General features: G+C 39.8%; 1 protein-coding gene across 4 annotated transcripts in view; it reads right to left on the minus strand.

Annotated features, from left to right (window-relative positions):
• Window positions 1-6148: 6148 nt before the first annotated feature.
• Window positions 6149-9929, minus strand: part of tmem63a (transmembrane protein 63A) — a 17788-nt gene continuing 14007 nt past the window's right edge. For 3 of the 4 annotated variants that reach the window (XM_005914280.3, XM_005914281.3, XM_042227006.1), the window contains 3 exons: window positions 9118-9233; window positions 8978-9028; window positions 6149-8456 (listed from right to left, as the gene is read on the minus strand). In XM_005914280.3, coding sequence (XP_005914342.1) covers window positions 8295-8456; window positions 8978-9028; window positions 9118-9233 — 329 coding nt within the window. In that variant the 3' untranslated portion in view covers window positions 6149-8294. Of the gene's footprint in view, window positions 8457-8971; window positions 9029-9117; window positions 9234-9929 lie in introns of those variants that run through there. The other variant, XR_006055166.1, reaches the window with a different exon arrangement.

Here is a 9929-nt window from a genome sequence, read left to right on the forward strand (position 1 = left end):
GTATCCAAGATGGCCGACTTCTAAATGGCCACCATGGTCACCACCCATCTTGAGGAGTTTGCCCCCTCACATATACTAATGTGCCACAAACAGGACTTTAATATCACCAAACATTCCCATTTTATTACAGTGTATCCATATAAATGGCCCACCCTGTATTATTGGGTCATAATCTTTGTTTTATTAATGTGTAATGAAACAAAGACAGACATTATTAGTAAGGTGTATCATTTTGAAGTTCGACACAGGTATGATTCTAATGCAGGGCATAATATAGGATATCATATTACTATATTTATATTTTAAAATCCATAAAATAACAAGTACTTGAAAAAAAGTATAAAATAAATCATAAGAAGTCCAATAAATTTAATAATAAATCGGTTTAGTTTAGACTGTGCTCGCTTTAGGCACTGACTCTCTTTCACCCTTTAAGTTCAAAGAAAGGAAGACATACAGAGGACCCAAACCAGAGACTTTGGTTTGGCAATTTCGACCAAACTATGCATATAATTGGTTAAGCACTATAAACATCTGGTAGGACGCAAGCTTAGATCTCTCTGACTCGATGAATGATTTGCACATGGAGAAAATAGCAAAGCTAGCAAACCAGCTTAGTGTGCTTTTCCTGGGCTCACAGTCATTTTCTGTGTATGACAGTTCACTAAATATGCATAATTAGTGATGAGATATCATCCTTTCACAGACAATATATCATCACAGTTTACTGGATTGTGAAAATATATTTGTATGGGTGTCAAGCAATTTAACAACCAGGATCTAAGGCCTTAAAAGTTAACAAACAGTCTCTTCATTTGTCTGTTTCAAGGTTAAGGCAGTCTTGGCATGACATAATCTAGTGTAGGAGAGGAGGGAAAGGGTGCTATGTGTCAGTGTGTGCTGTCTGATTTTTACCATCATATTGAATATTTGCAGTCAGTTGTGCTATCTGTATTTGACAGTCAAATCTGTTTGCTTTTGAAAGATGATGCAACAAAGAGTTTTTATTTTGATAGAGAGATGCCTCCCAATTAGCTAAGCTGCTGTGGCTTGGTTTAATCACTTTTTGTAAAACTGTGTATTTAAAGGTCAGAATTTTGTGAAGAGACCAAACTTTTTTCCTCTTTAGTTTCTACCGTTATTCTTTTTCCAGTTCAAAATAACTTACTTTCTCTCTGTCTTCTATTTGTAATATAGAGCTTTTGGACATCTTTTGTAGATTACATGGAACAATTAAATCTGTTTTCTCTTTCTTATGCTGTCAACTCCTTTCATTTACCATGCTGATTCACATCTGATCAGTCACGTTTACCAGTCTGCTCATTAAATGTCTTTGTAAATACATGGGCAACCATCCACCATCCCTTTCACCATGACAATTACCCAGCCATCTTGTAACAATTAACAAAGAGTCTTCATCTTCCAACCAAAAGGGTTTGACTCTAAATGATGATCCCTTCCTGTCTTTCTGCCTCTGTCTGTTGCTTCTTTTATTTGTTGGTATTCATACCAGTTTATTTCTAACAATATACAAACACTCACTGGTCACTTTATTAGATAAACTTTGCAAGCACTGGGTTGGACCCACCTTTGACTTCAGAAGGACCTTATTTTTTTGTGGTACAGATATTTGAGCTTTCTCACATGGTGTAGTATCTTTCGGAATAAGTCATCAGAGTTGTTATAAAGCAGGGGTGTCCAACTCCAGTCCCCGAGAGCTACTGTCCTGCAGCTTTTAGATGCATCCTTGTTCTGACACACCTGAATCAAATGAGTGGTTTTTTACCAGGCCTTTGCCAAACTTGATGACATACTGAAGAGGTAATCCAATCATTTGATTCAGCTGTGTTGGAGTAGGGATGCATCTAAAAGCTGCAGGACAGTAGCTCTCGAGGACTGGAGTTGGATAGCCGTGTCATAAAGGACTGGATATAGTCAGGAACAATAGTGAGATCGGCATATTAAAAGTGTAGTGGCAAGAAAACATCCTGCACACTGTTATATCACCATAGTGATTCAAGGAAGGGTACAGCCATAATTTCATGTTGTACAACTAATTCTGACCCTACCTTCTGAATGTCACAGCAGGAATCGAGGCTTATCAAATTGATGAGCAGCAATTTTCAGCCTTCTCCTTTTCACGTTTGGTGGGCCTGTGCGAACTGTAGCTTCAGGAGTGGTACTTAGTGTGGTCTTCTGCTGCTTGAGCTCATCTCCTTCAAGGTTTGATATGCTGTGCCTTCAGAGCTGCTCTTCTGCATACCTTTTTTGTAACCAATAGTTATTTGAGTTACTTTTACTACCTTCCCATCAGCTCAAAGTAGTATGGCCATTCTCCTTTGACCTCAAGGATTTACAAAAACATTTTCACCAAGAGAACAGGCCTCACTGGATATTTCTTTTTTTCAGACCATTCTCTGTAAACCCTAGAGATGGCTGTTTGGGGAAATTTCAGCACATCAGCAGTTTGTGAAATACCCGTTTCAAATCAACATGCTCAAAGTCACTTAAATCACCTCTCTTCCCCATACTGATGCTCAGTTTGAACTCCAGCAGATCTTCTCGAATATGTCTACATGTCTAAATGCATTGTTTTGCTGCCTTGTGATTGGTCGATTCCATTATTGTATTAATTTGAACAGCTGTTCCTAAAACATTGGCTGAGCATATATACTGTATTTACAGTATATAGAGAGACTCAGCAGTGTTGGCCTCCTTATTGAGTATTGTATGAAGCAAATCTTGTTTGAGAGACACTAAGTGAACATCGGTTGTTTGGTTTATCCTGGCTCACATCCAGCAGTCTTAGCCAGAACAAGCAGCATGAACTTGGCTTAAGTTACACAGAAAAACATGATTGGCTACTGTCCAATGAAAGATTCTGGACAGTCTGCTGGGCAAATCTTGGCCATGATGATCCCATTGTAGGCCTTTACATTGCCTGACAGCTGAGCTTTCCACTATGTAATTTGTGCCATATGACTCGTATGCCCTTGCAATCCAAGAATGTGAGGGTTTCTGAGTTAGAAACCTCAATTACATACATACACGAAAACAACACAGCAGAATACAGGGCATTGTTTTCACTTCTCACCTTTGCACATATTTTATTCTTACCCAGCTGTCATAACCAATGAGAAAATAAATCCATATTTTTGGTCACATTTATAATCATTTTTTTTTATGCACTAATCCATTCAATTACCTCCTTCTCTACATGCAGTAGTTTTAATTTTAATTGCGGGGTCCAGTTCACTCACTCTACAGCAGATTTACTGTAATCAAGTCAGCATAAAGGTTTGCAACTGTATCTCACTTACACTAGCTTCAGCGCTCACACTTCACTCACTCTTCACAGCTGCGTAGAATTACTGCCAATTCAGCTAATTCAATATCAAATAGAAGCGGTTGGGTGTGTGTGCACCCTGTGAATACTGTGAAAGCATCGTGAATTCAGCCTGGGAGTTAATGGTGGATCCGTTTACTAACAATAAAAACAACTGCATGGAGGATTCATTCAAAAAATGTAAACGCACTGAAGTCTTTGGATTTTCACCCCATTTCTGATCACATTTGTGGTCAACATCTTATTTGCCAAAGGGCTGTAACTCTCAGACCGTTGCAGATGTTTCCTCTCAGCAATCACAAAACAGATAATCAGGTTTTAATTATTACTGCCGTCCATTCATTCCCATGCTCGTCTATTCCCTTGTCACGCTGCATTTCCAGGACTGTGTGTTGGCTGTAACCATCCAAACAAAGGAGCCTCGGTCTGGAGTCACATGCTTCGTCAGCAGCGGTGATTTCAGCTGCCTGGCCCTCCGCCCTTCTGGCTAATGTAGTCCAAGAGAATGAGAGTGGGGTGACTTTTCTACAGAGAGCTCCACAGAGAAGAGAACACACAAGGACAGCCCCTCATCAACCCACCTACTCACCCACACAGACAAAACACACTTTGAGCTTGTGGCTCAAATTGGCACCTCATTAGAGTTGGCAGTCTTGGTGGAAGTTTTGGACTTACAGAATGACACGCACGCACATACACACTGCTTCAGTCCAGCTTTCCATTTGGCCAGAGAGGAAGTTAAGACTTGGACTCAAGCGGCCTGCTTCTGTGCTTGTCCTGCTGCTCTGGGAAACTCACCTCCCAGGCGACCAGCGTTGCCATGGCACTAATCCTGACAGACAAAAGATAGGAGTGCCACAGAGCATGATGCTTCCAGGGGTTCTCATTGGTTGGCACCATCCCACGAGATGTTGTGATTGGCCAGAACTGTGTTTATATACAAATTGCAGCAGTCAGAGGTCACTTCCATCGATCTTGGTGGTGACATGAAGGAAATCTGACCCCAAACCCTCAAAACACTAAATGGGCTTAATTCTTATTTGATGCACACACACATACATCCACACACCCGAACACACAGAGCGGCTCTTTCTTAACTTCAGTGTCCTGGGAGTGCACAATTAACTGAATACTGAGAGAGAGGGAGGGAAGTGACATAATAGCATCTGTGGTACACAAAAGCACAGACGTCAACAATACTAAGAATGCATTTAGGGCACTGAGTTCAACACTTTACACACCTATACAAAATTAGGATTAACAGTGGATAAATTGTATTGTGTATGCAAGTACTAGCTAAGTCTCTGCTCTTTCATTTGATGAGGGGCCCCAACAATCTACTCAAACACAGTAATTACTATAATCAATAGGCTTACCCACTCTCCTTCAATTTGCTTATTCTTTTTCTTATATACTTGAGAATGATATCAAAGTTCCTATCTAAGTCTTGGCAAGACAGCTAAAATAATCTCATTTTAATGCCAGTTAAAATAAAATAGTATTTCTTGTCATCCAGATAATTTCTGAACGATCCTTATTAACTGCTTAAATGGTTCCACTAAGCCACCATCCCAGCTGGTACAAATAGAAGCTGTTTAGCTGTTTACTAGCAAACCTTGAGGGCTATTTAAAGCTGGTTGGCTAAACATGGAAAAAAAAAACCCAACAGTGTAAGGACAGACACACGGTAATGCGCAGACACAGCATAAGTTTCCAATAATAAGTGAAAAAAAGAGGAATATTTGCCCAGGTTTAAATGAAGCATTTCTCCTAAAGACATTATTATTTTCCTGGAAATTTGTACCAAATGACACAACTGGTTTCCAAGAAAAGTCTTGGTAACTGTTAGGAAATAAATTAGAAAATTACAGCGCCATATAAATAAAGCTTTAGCAAACAAATTTATGTGATCAAAACTGTATTTTTTCCACATTTCTCTTTATGCACAGTGTATGAATTCAATACTCAAAGGAGAAAGAAAATGAGAATAAGAGAATATGTGACTATCCAAGTGAATTCCTTGCATGTGAAATGCCACAAACTACTCCCAAGATTGCATGTGACTGGATCAAACTTCAGATGTTCACACACCCATGACATAAAGTCGAGCACAATGTGGGCCAAAGCAAGAGCCAATGAGTTTGTGGCGTTTTTAACATCGGGTCAGAGTTTGGTGTGTGGTTTTGGAAACTTGTACTGTACACTGTAGTTCTGGCTGCAGCTCAGAGCTCCTTCCCAGGCTCCTGCAGCCTTTAACATCAACATTATTGCCGCTCCACTGAGCTAGCAGAAGGGAAGTTTCTCCAGCAGCGACCATGCATTACATGTTCAAAGCACAGAGGATATATCAGGTGTCTAATATCAAAATCTAATCTTATTTCACCAGCTCATCCTTGGAGCCACATGAGGATATGTGCAAGTTATTAGTTCCCCTGCATCCTGACCCTCTACAGCTTTTCTCATGTGACTTTCTCCAAGTTTTTCAGATCAGTTTCCAAATCTCTTTGCGTGAGACTCAGGCAGGTTTCCCCCTTTTCCTTCTCACTATTAGCTTTTCATTAAAAAGGTTACACTGAAAATTGTGTTATGACTTTAAGCATACTGGAGATCGAATAATACTAAGAACAGAACTTTATTGCTTAATCACTTTCACACAATACTAACACTTGAGAAAGGGTAAACATGTGAGAGGCTGTTTTGTAATACTTAATCTTTGTCAGACATTGGGGTAAAGCACAGTCAGTAACCTTTGTGCTCAGTGCTTACAAAATTTATATTGCTCAGGGGGAGTTTTTAAAAAAAAAAAATTTCTTCATTTCTTTTTTTTATCATCTGTACCTTCACTTAAGTAGCTGATGTATAAAGCTTCCAAGTAAACGCATGCACATTTATACTGGATTCTTGGGCCAGGATGTACGAGGACATAGTTGTCCCAAACCTCTTCAATAGTTACTCTTCCTGAACAGATTTTTTGTTCTTCAAGAGCTACTGCAAGGCTCCGTTAGTCTGCGCTGATATTCGTCCAGCAGGTCCGTACGTCTCCTTTCACCACAGCTACTAGATGCTTAGCACTTCATTACCCATATTTAACAACTACGGCACCCTAAAAGCCTTTTATTTGACAACAGTGGTCTTTCTCAGCTGAGGCAGGTACCCGTGGTGAGAAAGGGGAAAAGGCCAAGAAGAAGAGAAAGGGAACAGAAAAGGAGACAATAGCGAGGGATCAGGTGAGGAGGTGGAGCTGCTGGAATAGTTACCCAGTAAACTGGCTCATACCGATGTCAGAGTAAGTTAGAAATCCTTTATGTAGCATTGTGCATTACTGCTCTATGAATATTTCAGAGATCACACAAACCCACTGCAGCTCAACAGTGCCCCCCAATGACAAAACAGACTTATGAATGTTAATGTGCTGCCAATAACTGCATGATCTGAGAACATGTTATCTATTATAACTCCAAAGAATCAACACTCTGTTTACCCGCCACTGAACAAGTTTTCTTTAATAATTTGTTTCTTTGTTAAATGCTTAATTTAAGCTGCAAAAGATACATTTGACGCAGATAAACATTGACCTGTTTATAACATTCATTAAGTAATGCGTCAGAATTTTTATCTGACCTTAGACAACATTGTATATGGCACCAACAATCAAAACATTGTTTTGGTTTCCACCTCCTGTAGAACTGATTGTATTACAAAAAGCCCAAACTGATTTTTTTAGTAAACACAAGAAAGATACAAAAAAGTGCAATATTAAGGAGACCCTTGGCAGGTGCTCTGGCAATAATCAGCAATCAATCCCTTTGGCATTTGTGTAGCAGACGTAAATCAGTATGTGTGAGAAATTAATTCTGGTGTTCCTTTGCAAACATTATGACTCATATTCATTTGTTCATGTCTTCCCCCTTCCCCCCTCATTTTGTTCCTTAACATATCTACATCAATTAATGCCCATCTAGTAGATGGTTTGCCATGGTTTTAAACAAAGAATGAGCAGCTGCCTCAAATAAATCTAAATGCTCATTGCCCACCATCATATTCCAGCCAGAGCCAATAATGCTAACCGTCAGTCTAAAATGTCTCAGCTCTGAGTAAACCACGCCAAATATTCTGCTGCTGGCTGCAAGGGTGAACAAAGACCCTGAAGATTTCTTGCTTTTTTGGTAAAAAGGTTTGTACATTAGCACGTTTGCTACCCTTTTTCTTCGTGTACTCATACAGCAAAGATTTCCAGTAAAGTGTTCTCATTACAATATTTCCCGGTTTCTGTTTTCAAACAAACATGAAATAATGACTCAAAGGCAGCCTGGTGTAATGCAAACCAGCTGCCACTCCAAAGCCTTTTTAACCTGCTGCCCAGATGTTAATACAGCTGTGACGTCACCTGAGAATCAAACCAGTTAGAAAGGTGACAGCGATGTATAAAATGCTCCTTTTAAACTTTTTTTTCTTTAGTTGCCTCCCTCATGCCAGCTGACCGGGCTTTTCAGGAGGGGAGAATTAAAGAGAAAAGCTCAGGAGTGTTTGAGAAAGCTCCTGCAATTTACACTTGAGGTGTATTGAAACATTAAACCATATAAAGCTATCCTGGTGGACCCCATAAGCTTGTGAAATGAGCATAATAACAACTGACATGACATGGTGAGTTGATCCTTATCAATTGGTTGTGCTTTATGACAGATAATATTAAAATCTTGTTTCCTATGTATACTGGTCAAACGTATTCTCTAGATATCCAATAAAAGTCCCACCCATAAATAGTAATTTTTAAAATGAACAACACATTTTCCCTGAAACCATAAACTTATCTCACAGAAGAAATTAAATAAGTTACCACTTTGTAACATCGTAGGTGCTGATCTATGAAGGTTTCTGGACTCAACGGGACTGTCTGTAAAACCTCGAAGAAGCAAATTTATGATCAAGACAAAGGAGCATCTTGACTTCAAGGGTTCAAATCACTGTTGGATTCTTCCATGTTTTTGTCTACTGGTGTGAAGCTGCAGGCTGCAGTGTCATCAAAAGACCCATAAGACTGCGGAGCTTGATCGTCATTTTGTGGGATGCTGGCAGGTGATTTAGGGTTGAGTACTCTGGGAAGGTAAACCTGTTAACGTACAGCCAAGACAAAATGGATGAGCAGTGAAAACAAAAGAAAAGCGTGTTTCTCTATACTGATTTTTGTAAATTCTTAACTCTATGTGATGTGATTCATGCAATGCTGAAAGTGGTGGCCAAAGTATGACCTTGTGAAGACAGAAAGGAAAGATACAGCTTCGAAAAAACAAAACTGGAGTCAGCTTTGAACATAAGTGCAGAAACTACTAATAAGGCTCAAAGTTCACGACTTGAACAACCCTCAGGATCCACTGGGTAGACTTCCATTTTAGCTCTCTCGGGTCTATAATCCTCCAACTTTTTGTGTTATTTAAGTGCAGTTGCATTTTCTGTGGCAGCTGAAGCCAAAGTAATTCATCATTATGTTAGTCATTGCTTATTAATGACTAACAGGACAAATGACAAATAGGGCAAATGAATGGACATGCAGGTTGACGTAAGTTCAGGCCCCTCTTAAATATGCCTGAGCTTTAGTAATAATGTGGACATTTTAAAGAACAAATACAGTACCGAAGTGCTTTCGTCCACGCCCTCTCCTGGATCCTCGTCCTCGTCCTTGACCTGAGAGAGAACGCAAACACTTTGAGCACTGATTGTGCAGGACGACATAGAAACAACAGAGTACTGATCACGCACAAGAAAATACTCACCACATAGTTGAGTGGACTGAGGTACTTGAAAAAGCCAAAGCAGGTATAGCTGAGGGAGATGATTATGGTGATACACAGGACCACCAAAGTAAACAGAGATGTGGGTGCCCAGAAACCTGAAACATTGCATGCACACACAAACACAATTTCTACGGAGCCCCTCTGATGACATGGTCCAAAAAATAAATAAATTGTGGCCACAAAATACTACTTCGTGGGCACGAAATGGGTATAATGTGCCCACGAAATACTTATTTGTGCCCAAAAAAATACTATTTCGAGGGCACGAAATGCTAATTTGTGGGCACGAAACACTTGACCAATACCCGTGATCCTTCCCAGGCCCTTACAGTTGGTTGACAATAAAATCTATCCCGGCGTCCAGGTCGTACTTATGTCTGTAAAGCAACTTGGCTCTCAATATCCTGTTTAAATGTCTTTCCGTAATAATGGTTCCTTGAATTGCAGGCTTTTCAAAATGCATTTGTAGCTCATTCCCAGCCTAAAATAAAACTCAATCATACTGTCTCTGTCCATGGTGTATAGGTGTAGCCTACTCTTATGCTTATGTCTCTACGCAGCTGTCCAGGAATTGTATCAATATGATGTTCGCATGTTATCTATTTCGTTGCCACAAATGTGTAATTCGTTGCCACGTTATACCCGATTCGTGCCCACAAATTAGCATTTCGTGGGCACGAAGTAGAATTTTGTGGCCACAATTTATTTATTTTTTGGACCATGTCATCAGAGGGGCTCTGTAGATTTCAAATACAGGTATGGAAAACTTTAATTCATAGCTGACAGGGGGG

This window comes from Haplochromis burtoni, unplaced genomic scaffold, assembly GCF_018398535.1.
Source record: "Haplochromis burtoni strain Fernald_Lab_line unplaced genomic scaffold, NCSU_Asbu1 Contig_8, whole genome shotgun sequence".
Classification (NCBI taxonomy): Eukaryota; Metazoa; Chordata; class Actinopteri; order Cichliformes; family Cichlidae; genus Haplochromis; species Haplochromis burtoni.